Source organism: Eupeodes corollae, chromosome 1 (genome assembly GCF_945859685.1).
Source record: "Eupeodes corollae chromosome 1, idEupCoro1.1, whole genome shotgun sequence".
In the NCBI taxonomy this organism is placed as follows: Eukaryota; Metazoa; Arthropoda; class Insecta; order Diptera; family Syrphidae; genus Eupeodes; species Eupeodes corollae.
Genome location: NC_079147.1, coordinates 102,832,720 through 102,857,113, shown reverse-complemented (window position 1 = coordinate 102,857,113; position 24,394 = coordinate 102,832,720). Strand labels below are relative to the sequence as shown.

General features: G+C 34.2%; 2 protein-coding genes and 1 long non-coding RNA gene across 3 annotated transcripts in view; 2 read left to right on the top strand and 1 right to left on the bottom strand.

Moving 5' to 3' along the window:
• Positions 1 to 6,701: 6,701 nt before the first annotated feature.
• LOC129939403 (uncharacterized) lies at positions 6,702 to 7,957 on the bottom strand. The gene is made up of 5 exons (XR_008780542.1): positions 7,815 to 7,957; positions 7,445 to 7,755; positions 7,301 to 7,385; positions 7,211 to 7,228; positions 6,702 to 7,005 (listed from the first exon to the last, which is right to left on the bottom strand). It is a non-coding gene; the product is annotated as an uncharacterized LOC129939403 (long non-coding RNA).
• LOC129939314 (phosphoglycerate mutase 2-like) lies at positions 7,946 to 22,916 on the top strand. Its single transcript, XM_056047324.1, has 4 exons — positions 7,946 to 8,318; positions 8,466 to 8,701; positions 8,767 to 9,028; positions 22,631 to 22,916. Exons 1-4 carry the CDS (start codon positions 8,219 to 8,221, stop codon positions 22,792 to 22,794), a joined length of 762 nt encoding a protein of 253 aa, XP_055903299.1. The 5' UTR covers positions 7,946 to 8,218; the 3' UTR covers positions 22,795 to 22,916.
• LOC129938986 (alpha-1,6-mannosyl-glycoprotein 2-beta-N-acetylglucosaminyltransferase) overlaps positions 9,525 to 24,394 on the top strand; it is a 100,588-nt gene continuing 85,718 nt past the window's right edge. Inside the window, exon 1 of the mRNA XM_056046941.1 lies at positions 9,525 to 9,770. The gene's annotated coding sequence lies outside the window, so the exon portion shown is untranslated. The remainder of the gene's footprint in view (positions 9,771 to 24,394) is intronic.

Sequence of the window (24,394 nt, the reverse complement as noted above, 5' to 3'; positions counted from 1 at the left end):
GATTCGAACCCACGACCTCTGGATTCGTCTGCAGACGCCACCTCCACTGAGCTACCGATGTGTTTAACAAAGTTGTGGCAATTTGCCAACTTTAGATTGACTAACACACTTTTTGAACTTGTTTTACTTGAAAATAAAATAAAATTAATCACTTCTTCACTGGTTGGAAGTCAAATAACGACTGAGTCCAACGCACTAACCATCATGCCACGGGCACTACAACGGAAGTATATACATTTACTAAAAATGAAGAGGGAAAGCAAAAACCATCCGGCTTAATAATTTTTACCTTCAATCTGTACCAACTTCCAAAAACCGTCGACATTGGATTCTACAATGCTAAAATCACGGAATATATTCCCAACCCGATGCGTTGTCGAAATTGCCAACGGCTAGGTCATACAAGCAAACGATGCAACAGTGAGTCCAGATGCGAATCATGCAGCCTCTTGCCTCATAAAGCAGACCCATGCATTAATATAACATGTGCAAACTGTTCACTGGCTCACTCATCTTCCTCCAAAATTTGCCCCGCGTATAAACAAGCCAAGGAAATTTTAACCATTAAAACCCAAACAAAATTTTCCATGGCCGAGGCCAAGAGAATTCACAAAGAGCAAAGCCCTATTCCTTCTTATAGCTCTATTACATCAGAATCATTCGCTGATAAAGTCAAACACGCCCCATACACACAACCTCCAACTGCTCAACCCCCGAAAACTACCAAAGCTCCCAGCCCTATCCCCAATACACTGCAACCAAGTACTGAATCAATACATAATAATAGACCAAGAAACTCCAAAACAACAGGACTTATCCCTGCCATAACCAAACCAACACACACATCAACAAAAACCTACTCAATCATCACAACCAAACACATTCAATCAAACCTTTCCCCCAACGAAATGATATCTAATATTAATAATACCTCCGACAATCCTTCAAATTCACTCTCGCAAAAATCGCATATTCTTTCAAACAATCAACCTTCTTTTTCAAAACAGCTAGAATTCAATCAAACAAAACCTTCAATAACCACCGATCCAATCTCTAAACCAACGCTCTCACCTATATCAAAGGTAACACAAACGTTGCTAGAGAAAAATGACTACTTTGTAGCAAACACTCCATCAGATCCAAATGATGTCGAAATACAATGAAAATAACAAGATCCAAACTTTTGACTCCGTTGCTCGAGCGTCGAATCATTCGGGCTCTTCTGCGAGCCCGGATGCCTCGACGCCCCCGCCACGGAGTCAAAGCCCTGAACACCATAACAGTGACAATCCAAACTTACCCAAGGAAAAATCTTCTAAGACAATAACACACTTACCAAAAGAATCTATTCAAATCCTTCAATGGAATATGAAAGGTTATATAAATAACTACAACGAGCTAAGTATACTTATAAAAGAATTTTCTCCAAGTGTAATTTCTCTCCAGGAAACACACTGTCCCCATCTTTTTAAGCCATACACCCCAAAATCGTTCACTGGTTATTTTCACAACCTCGATAGCAACACCTCAGCCAAACAAGGAATTGCTATACTAATTAAGAAAGACATTCCGCACAAGCAAAGACATATAAACTCACACATCTTAACTCTTGTGAATCGAAGTTCAACTTTCAACCATATTTACTTTATTGTCCATATATATACACCCTGATCAACCATTTTCTACAAATGACCTCGAAAATATAGTCAGTCAAATAAATACTCCAGTCATAATAACGGGTGACGTTAACTCCTGGAGTGTATTGTGGGGATCTCCCAAAACTAACGCCAGAGGAGCAATCTGGGAAAGGTTTTTAAATAATTCAAACCTCATAATTCTTAATGATGGCTCCCCTACTAATTTTTCCACGCACCAATCTTTTACGCATATTGATATTACCACCTGCTCCCCGGAAATATACCCAAAGATCTCTTGGAAGGTTTTAGACGATCTCTATAACAGTGATCATTTCCCGTTCATCACTACTGTAGTCTCTAACAAAGTGGCTCCTGAATCTTGTTTTACCCCCAAATTTAAAACAGATCTAGCTAACTGGCTTAGTTTCCAAAATCACATTTTAAACGACTTATCATGTAAAAGTATCTCTCTCAACATTAATCAAGAAGCCGCTCGCCTTACTAAAGCTATTCGCCTAGCTGCAAACATCGCAATACCACAAAGCACACCAAAACCTGGGAAACACACAGTATCTTGGTGGAATTCAGAGCTCAGCTCTTTGCGGAAAGATAAAAACAAGGCTTGGAAATCGTTTAAAAAATACCCTACCCCGCAAAACCTTATTTTATACAAAAAATCAAACGCGAAATTCCGAAGGGAAGTAAAAAATAGTAAAGCTAATAAATTCGGCGAAATTACTGCTTCAATCAATCCCACTTCCTCCCCATCCAAGATATGGCAAGATATTCGATGTGTTACAGGTACGTTTACTCCACAATCCATCAAGTGTATTGCAGCTAACGATCAGCAAATAACAAATCCTTACGAAATAAGCAATTATTTTGCTAGTAATTGGTCAAACCTTTCCAAAGACGAGAACTTCTCTCAAGAGTTCAAAATACAAAAATTATCGTCTTTAAACTTTGCGATTAATCACACACCTCTATCTAGCCAATCCAACCGTATTGAAGGTCCAATATCGTTAATAGAAATCGAAAGTTGTTTGTCCAAACTAAAAGGTAAAACTCCCAGTAGAGACCGCATATCATACCCGATGCTAAAAAACCTTCCTCTTTCAACCAAACACAGACTAATAACACTATATAATAACATTCTCGAAACAGGCATTATTCCACAGAATTGGAAGCTTGCAACAATACTACCTCTCCATAAACCAAAAAAAACAAATAATATTATTAACGGATATCGCCCAATATCACTCATTCCTTGCATATCCAAAGTAATGGAAAAAGTAATTGCGAAAAGGCTTATGTGGTTTATAGAATCAAGAAATCTGATAAGCGCGAACCAAGTCGCTTTCAAAGCAAACAAATGATGCTTTACTTCATATCGATTTCTATATCACAAGAGCTTTATCGGCTCGTAATCACGTCACCATATTGTCCCTTGACTTCGAAAAGGCTTTTTATTTTTATTCGAAACTTAAGCAAACTTTGACATTCTAATCATTCGAAACAAACGTCATTTATTAAGCGTTCACATTTTGAAGAGAGAAATTAAAAGAAAAATGTGAAGTTCTGTTTTTTTTTTCCGAAAAATAAAGAAAATGTAATATATTTTAATGAAAATCTGTTGATGTTTTAATTAAAGGTCACAGTCACACTCAAATTGAACAACGAAGGAACAGAAGGAAGTTCTCATAAAGCTGATGGAAGAAAACCCAGAAATCGTGAGGGGTTTTTTAACAAATAGGAATGGCGTTGATCGGTTTTGGAGAAATGCCGCCGATAAATTGAACAGAAGGAAGTTCTCATAAAGCTGATGGAAGAAAACCCAGAAATCGTGAGGGGTTTTTTAACAAATAGAAATGACGTTGATCGGTTTTGGAGAAATGCCGCCGATAAATTGAACAGAAGAAAATTCTCATAAAGCTGACGGAAGAAAACCCATAAATCGTGAGGGGTTTTTTAACAAATAGAAATGACGTTGATCGCTTTTGGAGAAATGCCGCTTCGGGTCCCCAATAAATCCTTACAAATCTACAAAACAAAATCAATTTAGTCACCACGATTTATTTTTGCAATAGACAAATTCCACATCAATTTTATAGGTATGCATGTAGGTATACTAAGTATAATACTAATACTAGTAATTGTATTCGTACAATTTTCAAGGTGACAAAATTTTGGTTCATAAACTACTGAACCAATTTGCATGAAATGTTGTATGGAGATATTTTGATACCCGAGAAAGGACATGTTCTACTTTTTATCAAGGGAAAATGGAGCATTCCCATGGAAAAATTCGATCGCTTTTACGCCTAATCTAGGACATCAGTTACTTTTGAACTGAAAATCGGAAAAGCAACGCATTCCCATGGGAAAAATTACTTTCCGGGAAATATGATCGCTTTCATTCCTAAATTACCAAGGATTTGAATAATATTTAAATAAAATTGGTATTACGGGAAAACAACGCATTCCCAATCTTTATACAAAATAAGTTGTCGAACATGTTAAACTTATCATACACGTAAATAAACGCTGTCTTCGCGCGCCACGCTTTGCTCAACCATTTCATCGCAAAACACGAGCTACGTAGGTACAACAAATAATTCACTGGGTCTGTCTGATAATTCTGTTTCGGCTGAGGAGCGGGCGGTTGCTTTAATATCCCATAGAGTTTCTTTATTCTTTGGAATTATTAGGGGTGCCTTCTCATAAGTTTAGATTGAAGGTTGGTGTTTTAGTCCTGTCAATGAGAAATCTTGACGCATCAAAGTTATGTAATGGTGTACGGCTACAGATTACTCACCTATGAAGAAATATTATAAAAGCTATAATCATGACTGGAATAGCAAAACAAACTGAAAAAAGGAAAAAAACTGTTTTCAATATGGACAATTATATGTAGAGTGCTCAAGAGTCTCAAACCTACAAAATCTTTGCGTTCTGGCCAAGGAAGGAAAACAAAACGTCGTATATACAAATGTATTGCAGTAACCTATCTCTTTCTTAAAATGTATTAACCTAACCTAACTTAACCTATGGCAATCACACTTAGTATGGCCTCATCTCATCTCGGCACAATTGAAACTTTGAAACATAGTTCAACCCCTTACGTTTTTATTCAAACTTTCTCTAAAAAAAGGCAAATTTCCCAGTATATGGAAGAAGTCATTTCTAACACCAATTTTCAAGAAAGGTAACAAGTCGGATATAAGCAGCTACAGGCCCATTGCAAAGCTTTCTTGCATTCCTAAAGTATTTGAACAAGTTGTTTGTGAAAGCGTAGCATATATTAGTAAAAATATAATTTGCGAACAGCAACATGGTTTTGTGAAAAAAAGATCAACCGTTACTAATCTCCTCCCATTCTCAAACATATGTTCAAACGCTTTAGAACAAGGTTATGAAGTTGACTGTGTATACACTGACTTTTCTAAAGCTTTTGATCAACTTAGCCACGGAATTATTTATTTAAACTTAAGGCTCTTGGTTTTCCACCATTTTTCTTAGCTTGGGTTAAGTCATACCTTGAAAACAGATCCTATGTGGTAAAATTTAGAAATTGTCATTCTGAACCTTTTGTTGCTCAATCTGGTGTTCCCCAGGGAAGCCATCTTGGCCTTTTTCTGTTCATCCTGTCTATTAACGATGTATCGTCATGTCTACGCTCGAGTGAACTTCTCATCTTTGCTGACGATATGAAGATTTTCAAAATAATAAAGTCCAACCATGATCGTATTGTTTTACAAGCCGATATTGATAGTTTCACATTTTGGTGTGGGAAAAATAGCCTTTTACTCAACCCTTTAAAATGCCAGACTATAACTTTTACTAAAAAACTAATCAGTAACGTATTTGACTACTGTATATCACAGCAAAAACTCTGTCGTGTCTCCACATTTAAAGATTTAGGTGTACATTTCTGTTCAAACTTAGAGTTTATACATCACATTAATTTTATTGTTAATAAGGCAAATTCTATGCTTGGTTTTATAAAACGCTGGGCAAAGGAGTTCAATGATCCCTATGTTACCCTTTCTTTGTATAATTGCCATGTTCGTCCTCATCTTGAATATGCTTCGCAGGTATGGACTCCCTATTACGAAATTCATAGAAAACGTATTGAATCAATTCAACATAATTTCATTCGCTTTGCCCTAAAAGGTCTTCCTTGGGAAGATCCCTATGATCTGCCTCCCTATGAACATCGTATTCTACTTCTTCAAATGCAATCTCTCCATCAAAGGCGTGTTAATAATGACTTAGTATTTTTTCATCAACTCATTAATGGTGAAATTAATGCACCTTATTTGCTTTCTTGTGTACATTTGAATTACGGGGGCGAAACTCATCACCTGCGCACATTTGATTTTATACATATTGACTTCCATAGAACTAACTATGGCAAGAATGAAGCTTTAAGTCGAATGAGCATTTTATATAACTTAAACTGTTCATCGATAGATTTAAATTTAAATAAGGTGGGATTAAAATCATTGTTTAGAACCAGTGCTCCACTATCGTAATCGTTCTCATTTTATTTTTTGTTCTGTAATAGTTAAATGCTAATTTTGTTTTGTATTTTGTGCGTGTGTTAGGCTATATTTGTATTATTTTTTACTAACAACTCACACATGCACTTATGATGAGCCTCTGATCGTAGTTTGACGCTTCCTATAAGCTTACTACTTTCTGAAAATTCTGAAGTGTAAAAACATACGTAAAAAAAGTACAGCTCAGGTTTTTTAATACTACTATCCAAAAAAAAAATATGTAATGTACAGCTCAGGTTTTTTAATACTACTATCCAAAAAAAAAATATGTAATGCGGACAAAGTTGCTGGACGTACAAACAGACCTTGAAACGTGGAGAAATGTCAAAATTTTCAATTTGACAAATCGGACCCATTACAATAACTTCCTATGGGAAGTTAATAAGAAAATCAACAGCGATAGATCCCATCCTCGAGGACTGTCATCCAAGGGGTCTTTGGGTTCAATCCCTGGCTGTGCCATTTAACTTTTTTTCACGGGTACTGCCTCTTGCGAGGAATTGGCAAATCTTCTAAGAGTAATTCTTGTCATGAAAAGTGCTTTCTCAAATTAGCCATTCGGATCCAGCATATAAACTGTAGGTCCCTTACATCTCTGACAACATTACTCACACACAGGAATGGTTGTGAGTTGTAAGTCACTAGGCAGTAGGCCCTGGTTCTTCATGGACTGGTGCGCCAGCTAATTTATTTATTATAAGACTTGGACACACTTCAATCACACACGAACATCTTCTTAAAAAACTAAACACTTCCGAATGCTCCTCTTGTAACGTAACACGCAATTTACAACATTTTTTTAAAAACTGTAACGAAACAAAAAAAAACAATTAAATGCAATTTCAAAAAACTTAATATATAAAAACTCCAAATTTAAAAAAAATATCCAAATAATTAATGAACTCATATGAAATCTCCAATATAAAGTTTGATTATGTTAATATCAGAGCTAATAGTCCTCGCAGCTAAGCTCTGTAAAAATAAAAAAAAAAAAAACTTTTAACAAATTACCAAATAGCTTTTGTGTATCTGCAAATAAATAATAATAATAATAAATATTTTATAATGTCACTCTTTTTCTACTATTGTTTACGTACTAACATTTGAATCAAATTGGCTAAAGAAAAAACACCCACTAGAGCCAACAGTCAGCAAACGCCAAAACACCGCTACAGAGTTTTTCTTCCTTTTTTAAAAATAACAATAATGTAAATGTAAACAAAACAACATTTCTCTCCTCCATACCTAGTGTCATATCAATATCAATATTCAATTCAATTCAATATTCAATAGCCAGAATCAGAGCCACTACCTTATATTGGTCGTGGCCGTAATAAATAGAACCCCTATATAACTTGTATCCAATTAATCGAACCGTAAACATAGTCAAGAAGCCCAGTAGAAGTCGGCACTCGGCTCGGAAACAGAATAACACTCGATTCTATACCTACACTCTCATGAAAATAAAATCCTACTCAACCTATTTGAGCGCTCGCTGGGTGTGCTGAAAGCTGAAATAAGAAGTCTTTTGGGTTTGGGTGTTTTTTGTTTTTGTTCTGTAATAGAAAAGAACCATTATTGTGTCTCGTTCTAGCTTGTACAATGTTTATACCACCTCTAGTTTAGTTTGTCATTGGAGTGCCTTGCCTTCGCCTTCGCCTTGCGTCAATCTCAATTCTCAACCTCATCTCGAATCTCCTCGTTCCTCTTCTATTTATCAATCTTTTTCTTTGCACTTTTAATAGATTTTTTGTTTTTCTCAGTTGGAATCGAAAAGACTAAAGAGCTTGGACTCTTTGCAGCTTGCAGGCTCTTTATTCACTTCACAGTTCACATATCACATATCAAATCCACCACATCACATTAATTTATTAACTTTTAAGTGTTTCTGTTTGTGTTTAAACGGACGCGGACGCGCAAGCAGTAGTTTCCGGTTGATGTTAAAGATATACCTAGTCTCCAGTTTATAGTAAATGTGAATGTAGTGTTTCTAGTGGTTGGTGGATTGGTGGTTAAAAAATGGAACTCGTTAAAGTTGTTTTCCTTCGACACGGCGAAAGTGAGTGGAATAAATTAAATTTATTTTGTGGATGGCACGATGTGAATTTGAGTGAAAAAGGTAAGAGCGTCGCGTCGTCGAGTTAAAACGCATCGCATTTGCGTGTTTTTATTTAGATTCTTTGTTTTGTTCTCGCAAGTCATAGCTCACCACACCACAATCACAATGTCAATGTCATTGTGTTTTTGTTTTGTTTTTCGACTCTAGGTAAATCGGATGCGTCTGCTATTTCAGCTGCAGCTCTACGACAACACTCTTTGAAATTCGATGTAGCATTTACATCGGCATTGAAGCGTGCTCAACAATCTTTGGAAATCGTCTTGAATGCTTTGGAGTGCTCGAGGATTCCAGTACGTTCAAATTGGAGATTAAATGAGAGACATTATGGAGACTTAACTGGTCTCAATAAGAGACAAATGGCTGAGAAGTATGGCGAAGAAAAGGTTGTTTTTCAAAATCAACAATTAAAATGTATAAAAGTTTTAAGATTGTTTTTTCTATCCTACAGGTACAAATTTGGCGCAGAAGCTTTAATGTCCCACCACCAATTATGGATACATCGAGTCCTTATTATGCTGCAATCAGAAATAATCCGAATTTCGCTGACATCCCAGCTGATGAGTTTCCTGATGCTGAAACTCTTGAATCGGTTATGCATCGAGTCGTGCCTTATTGGGAGAGTGAAATTGTTACAGAAATTAAAGGCCGGAAGAGAGTATTAGTTTTGGCACATGGAACAATAATACGAGCTATTGTGAAACATATTGAAGGTAAGTTTTTCTGTTATTGTTTTGTTTAAGTTTAAACCTACCTATAGGTGTTATAAATATTATATTAACATAATTTATGTTAAGCTCCATTGTCTTTTAAACTGTATAATCATAATAAAAGTAGCCATATGGAATTGATGATGATAGACTTCACACACATTTTTTAAGCAAACGTACCTGCATACGTTTCTACGTTCTATTCTTAAATAAGACACAAATTAAAGAAAATTTGATGACATCATTTACTTTATCTATTTTGAGTGCAGTTAATGAATTATTGGAAACAAATCAAATTTACATGCATATTTGTGTGTAACGTTATTCTTTATCATTCTCTTAATAGTTGTTACTATTTAAATTATTTACGGTCGTTAATTATTGATTTTTAAACTTGAAACAAAATAAATATCACGTTACTACTTTTTAAAGCTTCAATATTTATTTTTAAAATTGTTCCATGTAGTAGGTACAGTTGTTGTGTTCATAAAAATAGCAGTGCTGGTCAAATTTTATAAAATTGTCAATTATTTAAATAACAGAAGTTCTTAAAAACAAATTAACATGTTATTTGCAACGGTCTTTCGTTTTCATATAAGAGACTTTTAGCTTAAAGTTATACCCTACTTTTCCCGGTGAACAAAAATTATTTCAAGCTTTCTGGATATAGAGTGTTCATAAAAATAGCAGTGTTTTTGATTTTATAATTTAAAAGTGTTAAAAATTCATTTTGTTTTATTTTTCGGTAAGTAATTATTTTACTATTTAATTTTAAGTATTTGTAACTTATTAGTATATAAAAAATTAATAAATATTAGCTCAAAAATAAACAATGGGACGGTCAAGACACAGTCCCGAAGAAATTCGAAAACTTATTCGAAAACTGCGTTTGGAGGGAAAAACCTTCCAAAATATTCAAGACATATTGGGCTGCTTAGCAGAAATGGTCAGTAAAGCCTTAAAATGGAAAAATAAACCGAAAACGTCAGGCCCAAACAGGATGACTACTGAGAGAACTATAAAAAAAATTGTTCAGTTAGCAAAACAGAACCCTTTCATAGGCTCTAGGAAAATAAGAAATAGACTTTAAGTGCCTGTTAACGCTGTCACAATACGAAGACGTCTTTTATAAGCGAAGTTAACAGCCCAAAGTCCACGCAAGGTACAATTCTTTACGAAAAGGCATGTGGCAAAGAGAATTGAGTTTGTTAAAACACATAGAGATTGGGCAAAAGATAAATAGAGGAATGTTGTGTGGAGCGGTGAAAGCAAAGTCGTCCTTTTTGGGTCCAAGGGTCGTCGAAAATATGTGAGAAGACTGCCAAATGCAGCATACGATCCACGGTACACTATAAAAACAGTGAAGCATGGTGGAGTAAAAATTATGATATGGGCTTGCTTTTCATACTACGGGGTCGGGCCTATCAATCCCATCGGGGGTATAAGAGATGCAACCGAGTATGTGAAAATTCTCGAGGAGGTTATGTTATCCTATGCTGAAGAGGAAATGCCGTTAGTTTGGGTATACCAACAAGACTATGACCCATACTACGGGGTCAGGCCTATTAATCCCATCGGGAGTATAAGGGATGCAACCAAGTATGTGAAAATTCTCGAGAAGGTTATGTTATACTATTCTGAAGAGGAAATGCCGTTGGTTTGGGTATACTAACAAGATTTTGACCCAAAGCATACGTCAAAAAATGCAAAATCATGGTTTGCGCAGAAGAAGTTATCCGTTTAGGAGTGGCCCGCTTAATCCCCCGACCTTAAACTCATCGAAAATTTGTAGGGGGATGTTTAGAACGCAGTTCATAAAACATTATTTGTATACTTTCATATAACTTCTTTCATTTTTTCTTACTTCTGACGTAATAGATCTAGTACTTTGTCATGCACTGTTATTTTTATGAACAGCCATATATTTAAAAACAGTTTTTACTGTGACAAAGGTAACGGTAAAAAATCAATAATACTTATTTTATGTTTTTATGAATAAAATATTTTAGTTTGTTATTAGAAGTTTAATGAAATATTTTATAACGTTGATATTGAAGGCCTTTTTGTTTTATTTGGAGAGCACTGCTATTTTTATGAACACAACTGTACATGCGGAATTTGATCTTAAACAAACAAGACCTATAGACCAGAAATGTCGTAGCTTATTAAAAAAAATTGAGATTTTTGTAACTGAAAAACTAAAAGCAAGCACTTAAAAATAACTTTATCAAATGTTAGTGCAAAATTGAAAACTACACTACTTAATTAATTTCCCATAGGAAGTTATTGTAATGGGTCCGATTTGTCAAATTGAAAATTTTGACATTTCTCGACGTTTCAAGGTCCCTAGAGTCGAAATAAAAGATTTTTAGAAAGATGTGCGTGTGTACGTACGTTTGTTTTTTTCGTCCTCCATAGCTCAAGAACCAGAAGAGATATCGACTTCAAATAAATTTTGTTATACAGATAATAAGACAGAAAGATGCAGAAAGGGCTCTCAGAAAAATCGCGTGGGTGTTTTTTTTACCATAGCAGTTTGAAAAAAGGTGAAAATTTTGGTTAACCCTAAATATCTTACTAACCAAAAACGCTAGAGACTTGAATTAAATTTTATATAATATATTGTAACGTGATACCAAACAGCTATATTTTTTGAAAAAAATCAATATAACGGTTTTTTTTTTAAATCAATATTTCATCTCTAAAACGATTTTGTGCAACGAAGGATTGACAGTTTTTTTTACAAAAAATAGAAACCTAAAAAAAATATGTATAAAAGTTGGTAAAAATTGATTTTCGACTCAAATATCTTTTCAAAAAATTGAGATAATAGCTTCTAACTATTTTATACTTATAAAAATATTGTTTTCAACATTAGGACAAATTTTGAGAAAATTCAAATTGACAGTTTTTTTACAAAAAATTAAAAACCGAAAAAAAATAACAAAAGTTGGTAAAAATTTATCTTTCAAAAAATATTGTTGTCAACATTCAGTAAAATTTTGAAAAAAATCGAATGGACAGTTTTTTTACAAAAAATTAAAAACCGAAAAAAATTAACAAAAGTTGGTAAAAATTGATTTTCGACTCAAATATCCTTTTAAAAATTTTAAATATTGGCTTCAAACTAATTTTATCTTATAAGAAATATTGTTTTCAACATTCAGTAAAGTTTTGAAAAAAATCGAATTGGTAGTTTTTTACTTTTGTAATAAAACTTTATAAAAATTTACTTTCGACTCAAATAGCTTTTCAAAACTTTGAGGTATTGGTCCGTTTTTTCATAAAAAACAAAATCTACAAAAAATAGTGCGCAAACAGACGGGATGGGAAGTTATCAGTGTGGGTCGCATCCCAGCCTGTTTTTATTTTTCGTATGCATTTAGGGAAAATAAAATGTTATAACTATTATACACAATTATTTTCAATTTTTTTCTTGTATGCACTCTTTACATACATAAATCAACAGGCTTTCTTATCGGACCAAAAAGTTAACCCTTTACTGCTGGATTTTTTTTTTCTTCATGAAAAAAATATATGTGATAGTTAATTATAATTAAAAAACACGTGTTTCAGGAATTTAGATTTTTTTGAAAAAAAAGTGGAGAATTTTGCGATTTCCGGTTTGGATCATATATGGCACATTGAGCAGAAATGAAACAAAACATTTTTCAATAAATTAAATCAAAAAACTATGTAGTATGGAATATCGTGAAACAGTTTATTTTCTCATTCAAACAAAGATTTACTTTGCATTTTCGGCACTCCACATAAGATCTTCCAGGGCAGTCTGGAACCTTACACTGCTTTCTTGTGGTCCAAACAGGAAGGTGATCTAATTGATCTAATCGAACGTCCTGCGATGGCATTATGGCAACAGGTCCCTTCAATTTCTTCAATTGTAGATTATTCTCCATGTTTGTTGTACTTGGTTTGCGGGCATGGCATAAATCTTCGGCTACCGCGCACTTAAAATCTGCTAGTGGCAGCCACGCCTCAGAACAATCAAGAGTTCGTCTGTACAATAGCGACGCATTCATGGCTGTCATGTCGATCATGTGGAAGAATATCCTGTGGTAAAATTTTTTGATCTAATTTGTATTCTATAGTAGCCAAGAAGAGCATCCAACAGATCAACTCCACCCATATGCCGATTATATGCCATGGCAGCCTTTGGACATGATACAGTTTGGTAGCTCTTTTCTTTTTTTGTTGAAGCGTTGTACTTCAAAAGACGGTTTGCTGCCGACATATGTCGAAGCAAGGTTCACAATTCTTTTGTCAAACCATGTTACCACAGAAATATCCAGGTTATCAATTGTCACCAGTTTTTCCACAGTTGCACCTCTTCCTTTTTTTTTCAATTCCTTTTCGGTAGGAACTTTATATCCCGAAATCCGATTGGCTTTTATTGTTTCTAGCGGTAAAATCGCTTTCTTTGCAAGATAAGTCAACATCGGTAAGGACGTGTACCAGTTGTCAAAGAATAATTTGTAGTTATATCCGTCGGGAATAGTTCTCGTCAGTCAAACAACAACGTCACTGGATGTACTAATCTTTGGCAAATCGGTTACCAACTGTACATGACCTTGGGCTCCAGTATAAAGTTCAAAGTCGTAGCTGAATCCAGAGCTACCACTGAGAACAAAATTTTTATATCCCCATTTGTGTGGTTTTTTTGGGTTGTATTGCCGCATACATCTGCTTTTGATTGGTATGATTTGTTCATCTACTGCCATATACTCTTCTCTAGGGACAGTAAGGAGTCTCTGCCTTGTTTGGTCCAAGAATGGTCTTATTTTGTGAAGGGGATCATGTCCTTTGGGTACTTTGGTGTTGAAATGTATGAATCTTTTTATTTCTTCGAAGCGGTTACATGCCATTACCGAGTTAATTTTTGGGTAACCTAGGCTTTCATTCCAATAAAACCTAGTTGATGGTAACTGTACGATGGACATGTACAGGCATTTTCCAACAAACTGTTCAAGTTCCATTGCTGTAATATGGGCAATCTTTTCGGGACGTTTTTCACAGGAGTATCGGATAGTTTCTTGCTCTATATATTTGAACATTTAGTCTGTAAACGAGTACTTGTAGAATTGTACTGGCGTATCCAAGCTCCTTATTTCCTCAGGTAATGTCGTATCACCTGTGAATGCGGTTTCATGATCACCTTTTTCCAAAAACCCATCCCGCCATCGGGGGTTTTCAGCTCTCGCACTTCTACTTGAGGGAGGTATCATCTGGGATAGAGGAATATTATCCTCTGATTCCCAATCGGATTCATCAGACTCTGGAATATATAGTGCCGGAAGATTTTTGTTCACCTCGTGCTCATCATCCGATAGATCTTCGTCACTGCTGTTGTCGGGAAAATTTTGGATAGTAGTATGGATACCTCCGTAAAACCGATCTGCATGGTGTGCCATATTTGATCTAAACCGTTTTTTCAACTTATAAGTACTTGTTACTTCATAAAATCGAAAAAATTCACATTGTCAATAATATTTATATTTACTGGTACATTTGGCTGCGTTCAATCTCAGACCGATAGGGTATCAGGATACCTTTTTATTAGTGTTTTACGCAAAGTAACAGCTGAGATGTTAAAAAAGGAATCCAAAGGTATCCAAGAATTTCTGGGGTATGTACATATGAAAGTATCTGACAGAACAGCTTATTCAACACATGGCTGAATTTCATGAAACTTGAAAATTGATTTCAGCTTTTTGTATTTGTTGGTAAACAAAATAATACAACATCTTAGTTGAAGTTGTATTTGAGGATGTTCTGTTCATAATATACGATGAAGAAGCTATTCTGCTCTTCTTGGAGGAGTGCAGAAAGATAAAGGGCCAGCTCCGAGACCCAAAAACCCGGCGAATAAACATTTTTCAAGAAATGGCAAAAGTTTTTGAAGAACACGGGTCAATTTTTGATGAGAAGGAATTAGAAATAAAAAAATCTCACGATAATTTTGACTTCGAAGCTGAAATGTTTCTCTGCTTTTTGCGAACAGCTGAAAGTTGTTTTTATCTCAATAAAGCTATCCAACTCGATCAACAAGGTATCCAAAAATCAACCTATCGAACACGATATTGAATGCAGCCAAATTGTTCCAAATTGTAAATCTGTCAAACAACCAATATCAATAGGCAATACAATCGCAACAAAACACGTGAGTAGGGGAACACTCCAGGATGGTGTCCTTTCGCCTCTTCTATAGATTCTGGTCATGGATACAATTTTCGTTAAATTATAGAGATGTGGAGTGAAGGCGGTAGCCTACGCGGATAATTTGGTGCTATTGGTGTCAGGAAAGTACACCTCTGTGATTAGTGAAATCACGGAGTCAGCTTTGAAGAAAGTTAGCAGCTGGGCCACGAGTTGTGGATTAGGAGTTACCAAAATAAAACTGAACTGTTGCTCTTTACCACCAAAACTAAAGTACCGCCCTTCACGCTACCTCGACTCAACGGTCAAATCCTATCATTGTCTTCCAGTGCAAAATTGGGAGTTATACTCGACCCTAAACTAAACTAGAAACTAAATATTGAAGTACGGGTTAAGAAGGTCTGTGTTGCCTTCTACGCCTGCAGCAAAACTTTCGGCAAAAAGTAGGGACTTCAGTCGAAAATGATTTTATGGACGTACACAGCCGTAGTACGTCCAATCTTAACATATGGTTCGACTGTGTGGTGCCTGCTCTTAGCAAAGCCTATAATATTGATAAGCTAAAGAAGGTTCAGAGAACAGCTTGTGTGGGCACCACAGGGGCCATGCGTACTTGCCCAACGGACGCCTTACACGTTATTTTGGATCTTCTACCAATCGACCTTTTTATTAAATACATAGTTTCCTGCAGCGCTATTAGGCTGAAGGAATCAAACAGCTGGCTGTCAAAACCTTATGGTCACAGCAACACAACGAAATTGATTCCCTCAGATATTATCTCGGTAGACACTGCTTACTGCACTCCTACTTTGAGCCTTAGTAAGGGTTTTAAGGTTATTTTCCCATCCAGAGAAGATTGGGAGGATGGCATCTTGTCGATAGGTTTCGACACAACCATCTTTACCGACGGCTCAAAGATGGAGAGCGGAGTTGGTTCTGGAATCTTTTCTGAGTCCCTAAATGTAGCCAAATCCTTTCGGCTTCCTGACTTTGCTAGCGTTTTTCAGGCTGAACTGCTGGCAATAAGGGAGGCATGTAAGATATTTAAACAAAGCCGAAAACAAAACCAAAATGCGGCTATCTTTACAGACAGTCAGGCAGCTGTCAAAGCCATTAACTCGGCCACATCCTCATCTAAATTGGTCCAGCAATGTCGTGATGAGCTTGAGAGCATGAATATTAACCTCGGTGTCACCCTGATCTGGGTTCCGGGCCATAGTGGTATCGTGGGAAATGAACGGGCTGACGAGCTAGCCAGGCAAGGATCGGCCCTTGGTAGCTCACTTGCGGAAATGGTTAACATTACTCTTGGTGCTATGAAGGGTAAAATCGTTTCTTTCTACCAAACTGAATCAAACCGAAGGTGGAGCAATTTACCCAACTGCATTATATCTAGGAAGATATGGCCCACCTATAACAAAACCCGTACAAACAATCTTCTATGCAGGCCAAGGCAAAACATAGCCAGGATTGTTGCGGTTTGTACCGGACATTGGCCTATAGGAGTTCATGCAGAGAAGTTGGGTATCTCTTACAACACCTTTTGCCGTAGCTGTAGTGACCAAAGAGAAAGTGAAACGATATTGCATTTCCTGCAAATGTCCTGCTTTGGCAAACTATAGAAAGAAATACTTTGGAAGAGCATTCTTTCAAGAACTTGCTGAGCTATCTGAGACAAAGATTAGAGACCTAATCTTTTTTCTCAATGCGACAAAATGGCTCTAACGTAATCGCTATGAAGCTTCTCTATAAATCTATTCCTTTCAATCAAAGGTTAAACGAGTTTTTGGTACCAAAACGGCGCACTACAGCGCTAATTGGATCTCAGGCTAGGTTGCCTTGAGATCGCCATTTCTACCTACCTACCTACCTACGACATATAAGACATTTAAACACATTTTTATTTTAATTAAACCAAAAAAAAGAGGCTGGGATGCGACCCACACTTCCCGTCCCGTCTGTCTATTTGTCTTGCTTAAAAGTTTGTAGGTTCTTGTGTTGGGTCAAAAAAGTTGTTAGTTGATATTCTTACAAATTTTAAAATTACCAACAATATTTTTCATATCAAGAAATAGTTTAGTTTGAAAATCTATATTTTTGTTAAATAGACTTTTAGTCGAAAACAAATGTTTACCAATTTAAGTAGCATTTCTTAAATTTTTACAATTGAGAGAAATCAAGAATCGAACATCAATTTTTACCAAATTTTCGTACTATTTCTTATAGATTTTTTTTAAAAAAACGGACTGTTGGATTTTTATCAAAGAAAAACTATTGAATATCAAAAACAATAATTTCTGTGAAATAAAAAGAGTTTTAAGATAATATTTTTAATTTTAAAATGCTTTTTAAATAGTAAGTAAATTTTTACCAAGTTTAGTATTGTTTTTTTGTTAGGTTTTTATTTTTTGTAAAAAATAGACTTTCCTAAAAATTTTACTGAGTGTTGACATCAATGGTTTTTAAAAGATAAAAGTAGTTTAAAGCCAATACCTCAAAGTTTTGAAAAGATATTTGAGTAGAAAATCAATTTTTACCAACTTTTATTTTTTTTTAGGTTTTTATTCGATTTTTCTCAAATTTTTTAAAATTTTGAAAACAATATTTCTTGTAAGTTAAAATTAGCTGGAAGCCATAATCTCAAAGTTTTGAAAAGATATTCGAGTCGAAAATCAATTTTTATCAACTTTTATTAATTTGTTTGTTTAGGTTTATTTTTTGTAAAAAAGTTGTCAGTTTGATTTTTCTCAAAATTTGTCTATATGTTGAAAACAATATTTCTTAAAAAATAAAATACGTTGGAAGCCATAATCTCAAATTTTTGAAAAGATATTTGAGTCGAAATTCAATTTTTACCAACTTTGAGTAACGTACGGACGTACGAACAGACATCTTATTAAAAATCTTTTATTTCGACTCTAGGGACCTTGAAATGTTGAGAGATGTCAAAATTTTCAATTTGACAAATCAAACCCATTACAATAACTTCCTATGGGAAGTTAATAACAATTTAATTTAACACCTTACCCATTATCGGACACTTGATATTTAGTACTTAATTGCGATTTAATCGCTTTTCGAAGTATTTAAGAGACAATTTTTTAAAATACTTCAGTACTTTGGCGCTTGAAGGCTGGTCTTAAGTCTTCACTGTTTCGAAAGTTATTTTAAGGAATTCTACGTCCCAGTTCATCCTTTTGTTGTTCGATTGGATTAAGGTCACGTAATTTTTTCTTTTTTATAAGCACTTAAATGCGGTTTTACAATAATCACGACCTTACTGTACAGGATGTGTGCTTTGGTTAATTGTCCTGGTAGATCAGTTGACTGAGGAAGCGAAATCATCATAATATCTTACTACAGTAAAGTTAACCACTTTTTGTTAAAAAAAAGACCTACTTCTTGGCCGATCACACCATACACGAAATTAGTACAATCTTTAAAGTCAGAAGTGAGCTCCTCATCTTAAACTTTATTTCTCATCGTCCAGATCTTCCTCTATGGTGTGATCTATGCAAGCGAAGAGAACGTGAAGACGTGTTCTATTTTTGGGAGTTTGTCCAATTCTGAAAGAATTCCGCAATAGATACTTTAGAATTGATGAACTCAGTTTAGAGGAAACCATACAATTGATGAACGAAGAACGAGGGTGGGAAGTTGTTAAATTTAATTGTTGAAAACGTTTTATTAGATATTTCTTTAGCATTATATTTTTTTTTTGAAATTAAAGTGTAAATGTCAGTCTGGCCATCGGCCAAACCATTTAAAGACTTAAAATTAACTTACAAAGAAAATTGTGAACAGTATTAAAATTTTGAAGTCAATAAAACTAACCAAATAGAGAAAGAACAGACCTCGTATCCGTTTTGAAATGCCGAATTATTTAAATCGGGATAAGAAAAGAACATAGTTTGTTTTTAACTTTTGTTACGTAATGTTCATATAATTTTACTTTGCTAGTTTAAACTTTGACAATATTAATATTCCTAAGTTAACTCATATAAAAGAGATATTGGGCTTTAAAGTCGACGTTAATTTTTTTGTTTGGAAATATAACTAAAATTAAAATGAATGGTCGCATTCACAAAGCTAGTCGCTACGTAGTCAAAATTCAACTAGCTTAGCAAAACTACACTAGAAAACTAGTCAATCTGGGACTGTCATGTTATTGACAAATGCAGATATATAAAATAGGAAACATTTTTGATTTGATAACTTTAACTTATATTTCGTGTTTTTAAATTCAATACAAACAAATTTAAAACACAATTTTAATGATTTATATTAGTATTTAAATACTGAACGATTTATTTAATTTTGAATTCGAGTTATTTACCGAGCAGCTGATTGTGAAACGTCAAAATCATTCTTCACTAACTTTGTAGCAGAAGGGGAAATTTGAACTACTTTTGTAGTTAGACTAAGTCAATCAAAACCCCTTAACTACGTAGCCACTAGCTTTGTGAATGCGATCATGTGATTATTCCTCCAACAAAAGTCTAGAAAGTCACCATGTGATTATTTCCCTCATTATTTAAGCTACAGAAAATCTTAAGTCACAGCTACACCGGGACAGATTAAAGAGAATAAGACACGGAATATATATATTATTAAACTGATGAAAAGTAATGATCCAACTTTCCTAAAAATAAATTTTGTACATAAAAAAGAATAATAAGATGAGTTCAAAATATTAATATGCATATTTCATATTTCATACGATTTTTGACAATACAATGAAAGACGATAGAGTTCGAAAGAGGAATGTTTCCAGCTGCCAATAAAATACTACTGTTTTTAGCAAGCTGTGTTCTTTTAACAATAACCCATACTTATAGTTCAGATTCAAGGAATAAAAACCCGTTAAAACCCTGTAAAACGGTTCGGGTTTTCTTTCAAAGTTTTTTTTTCTTCTGCTTAAGGACCCTTTTCTGGAACGAAACTTAAGTTGAACATGAGCTCTTATGTGACAGTTATCGTAGAGTAACAACATAGGCGTTTATGTAGAACATAAACATGTAGTGCAACTTCGTGTGCACACACCCTTAAGATGTAACTAAACAGCATTAAACTGAAACTAAACAGCAGTAAGTTGAACTGGACTGTGTGGCATTTTTGAATTCATAACTGTTTGAGCATTAAATATATATCCACTTTGGTTTGTCTAGCATTAAATAAATAAAGTGTTTTATTTTGCCCGCTTGGAAAATACTACAAAATATTTAAGTTTGTTTCAGCAAATAGGCCTTATAGATTTTTAATTTTTGAACTTTTGCAGCATGTTTTACAACAAATTCTCTCTCAAATAGACTATACTAACACAATATACTCAGATCCTGTGGTTGATCTTGGTTATTTGCAGTTATTTGTAGACAATGTCTTACAAGTACTTTTATCTCTTAAAAAAAGTTTTTCTACTTCACCAGACAATATTCCACCAATTCTTTTAAATACTTGTGCTAATATACTTGCTACACCACTTTGTATAATATTAAACCTTTCTTTAAGTAATGATGAATTCTTAGATGAATGGAAATACTCTATAATAACTCCCCTTTATAAATCAGGTACAAAAATTTCCATTAAAATTACAGACCAATTGCAAGACTGCAATTAATTCCTAAGGTTTTCGAAGCTATAGTAAAAAAAAAAAAAAAACAAATTGTATAATCTTATTCACAGTAACACAAATTTTTTCAGGTGTTCCTTAAGGTAGCCACCTTGGACCACTTCTTTTTATCATTTTTACAAACGACTTACCATTAAATCTTACTTTTTTTTTGATGTCTTCTATTTGCTGACGATTTGAAAATATTAAGTTCCATAAATTCACTTAACGATGCAAAAAAAGTTCAAATTGATTTAAATAATTTAACTAAATGGTTTAATAGCAATGGGCTTTAATTTAAGAAAAAGAAATGTAGCGTTGTGACATTTTCTAGAAATCACAGAGCGCATTATATTATAATAATAAACTTGAAAACAACATTTTACAAAGACTTGATAGCCATAAGGATCTAGGCGTAATCTTTGATTCTAAAATAAATTTCTCAAATCACATAGACCATGCGATCTCCAAAGTAAACTCTATGCAAGGGTTTGCTTTTCGAAATTCAAAAGATTTCGAAGACCCCTATACATTAAAAGCTCTTTATTCTAGTCTCGTCCGACATTTAGAATATTGAACTGTTTAGAGCCCCTTTACCGCGTCTAGCATTTTTCGTATGGAAAAAGTTCAAAAAGGTTGCCTTACGAAAAATATTTGGTTATACAAATGTTCCATCTTATGAGACAAGGTGTATTTTAATTGACCTAAAACCTCTTGCGCAGAGAAGAAAATTAAACTCAATACTTTTTGCTTTTGATGTCTTGAATTTTAATATTTACTGTCGAGTTTTGTTATCTATGTTTTTTATTTATGCGCCTTCAAAAAACTTGTGCCCTCGTGACTGTGATTTTTTAAATGTTTCTTACCACAGTACTAGCTATGCTAAGTATAATCCTATCACAAGAGCTTGTATGGATTTTAATGAATATGGTTTTGCAATTGGTTTTAATATTAATAGAAATGTTTTCAAATATAAATTATTAAATTTGTTATAATGTTATAAGTAATTTATGTATTTTATTTTAATGCAATGTATAATTATAAGTCGTAACTTTTAAGACGAATAAATAAATAAATATAAAATAAATAAATTCACGAATTATTTATTTTATTAAGTTTTTTTTTTTTTAATTTATTTCTTATTTACTCATCAGCCAAGACTTACAAAGAAATAACTATATACATATAAGTATATGTACGAGTAGGTTAATAAAATCTGTTCATCATTAAAATAACGCTTACAAAATTATTGATATTTCTCATGCATGTAGACATTTGTTTATTTGCAAATGCATTTTCATTTTATACCTCAATGATTTATTTTTAATTGCAAAAGTAATTTGTATCACTTTTTAAAATGCTATTTTTAAGGCATTTGCAGATGTGATGATTTGGATGAGAGATTTTCAAATTGGCGTTACAAATAAATCAATTTGTATACCTACCCACAAAACATACGTACATATCTATTCGCAATTTCTTTAAGATTGAAGAAATTATTTGGCATTGTCACATTCACACCAACATATTTTAATGAATGTCTAAATAAATTTATCGAATTAAATAGTCGTTTTATTGAGTTTCGAAAAAAGTACTGAACAATGCGAAGGCGAATCTATCAGATTGAGTTAGGATGGTTCACAAAATAATTTTTTATTAGAAACTTAATTCAGTTTGGTTTATATATTTTTATCGTTATTTTTCTTTTTTTAATTTATGAGTAACTCTTCAAAAATGTTTTTGAACCCTTGCTTTAAATATCTCTTTAAATTAGTTAAGGAAAACCCATTTAATTTTTAACTATAACCTTATTTTGCTTTCAGGGATCTCAGATGAAAAAATCAGTACCATTAATATACCAAACAGTATACCATGCGTCTATAATTTTGATATTAATACAATGAAACCTGTTGGTCCAATGGAATTTTTAGCTGACGAAAAATACCTACAAGACCAACTTAAAAAGACAGCATCAATTGGAAACTAAAAATGATAAAATTATTTTTAAAACAATATTTATATACATTGTTTTAATGTGTTTTTTCTTTTATTATGTATAATAAAATATTTAATTTATGTAGAAACTCAAAAATAGTTCATTGCAAAAAAGTAGTAGGCTTAGGCTTAAACTGATAGTTGATGCTTATAATAAATAAGTTATATGGGGGTTGCCTGCAGTTAACTCCTTAAAAACGAATGACATAAGTATTTGTATGAATAAAAACAAAAAAGGATATCACATTATCCATAGACATACCTCGTATATACTGCTAGTCAATACTTATTCTTCAACAAAACCCTCCTTAAAAGGCTAGGGCCATAGGGGACCTACAGTTTATATGCCGAATCCGAATCCGGCTAATTTGAGAAAGCACTTTTTCATGACAAGAGTTACTCTTGGAGAATTTGTCAATTCCGCGCAAGAGGCAGTACCCGTGAAAAGACTTAAGATGGCATAGGCAGGGATCGAACCCAAGACCTCTGGCATGACAGTCCAACGCACTAACCATCATGCCACGGGTACTACTTATTTTACTCATGATTATTGCAATATTCAATATTTCTCCTAATGTGAGTTTCGAAAAATTCCTCTTTATGAGGTTTCATTTCAAGACCAAAGTTTTTTCTCAATTGTATGGTTTTCTATATCTTATGATCGTAACAGTCAATGAATCACAATGGGCCATTAAACTGGCCTAAGTGTGTCCGTTTCCATCTTGGACAGCCACTATAACCTATAACCTAACAGTCAATGAAAAACACTTAGGACTTAAAAGTCATTATTATTGACTTTTTCGTTCATCAATTAAACAACCATGTTGTACAAGAGCTGTGAGTTCCACAAGACGAGGATTGTACAGCTGCTTTAAACATATGATGGTTTCAATGAAAATGAGGTGGATGGCTTTCTTTTCTTGGAGCAATTTAGGTATTCGGATATTTTTGTTTTAATTTTTGATTTAAAAGGTGGTAGCCTTGATATATGTTGCTATCAGGATTCCTTTCTTTTCAAAGAGCTGGATATTTAACTCCAGAAATTCGCCCCAATATTTCTGTTCTTCATCCTTACTTACTTACTTAAGGTGGCGCAACAGTCCTGTGTGAACTAGGGCCTCACCCAACAAACTTCTCCATCTAGCTCGGTCCCTAGCTAGATATCTCCAGTTTCGCGCTCCAAGTTGGGTGAGGTCACCTTCCACTTGTGCGCGCCACCTGATCCGCGACACTTTGGTCCCTCGAGAGAGCACTTTACCACTCAATTTCTTTCTAAGTCCAAAGAAACAGCGGTTAGCAAGCGTTATTCTGCGTTTGATCTTAGCGCTGGTGTTGTTTTTTGCGACAGCATGTACTTTGTTTTGCCCTCATTAACCGTTAAACCCATTTTTGCCGCCTCTGCCTCAATACTCACAAAAGCCCCATTGACATCAAGCTGAGTTCTTCCGATTATGTCAATGTCATCAGCATATGCCAGTAATTGGACAGACTTTTGAAAGATAGTGCCTCTAGTGTTGACGTGTGAGCTCTGCACTGTTCTTCCAAGCATGATATTAAAAAAATCGCATGAGAGCGCATCACCTTGTTTTAAA

Bases quoted from the DNA above. Each gene is read 5' to 3' on its own strand.
- LOC129939314 (XM_056047324.1), top strand. From the start codon at position 8,219: ATGGAACTCGTTAAAGTTGTTTTCCTTCGACACGGCGAAAGTGAGTGG. The intron at 8,319-8,465 runs GTAAGAGCGTCG...TTTCGACTCTAG, and splicing joins TGTGAATTTGAGTGAAAAAG to GTAAATCGGATGCGTCTGCT. The intron at 8,702-8,766 runs GTTGTTTTTCAA...TCTATCCTACAG, and splicing joins AGAAGTATGGCGAAGAAAAG to GTACAAATTTGGCGCAGAAG.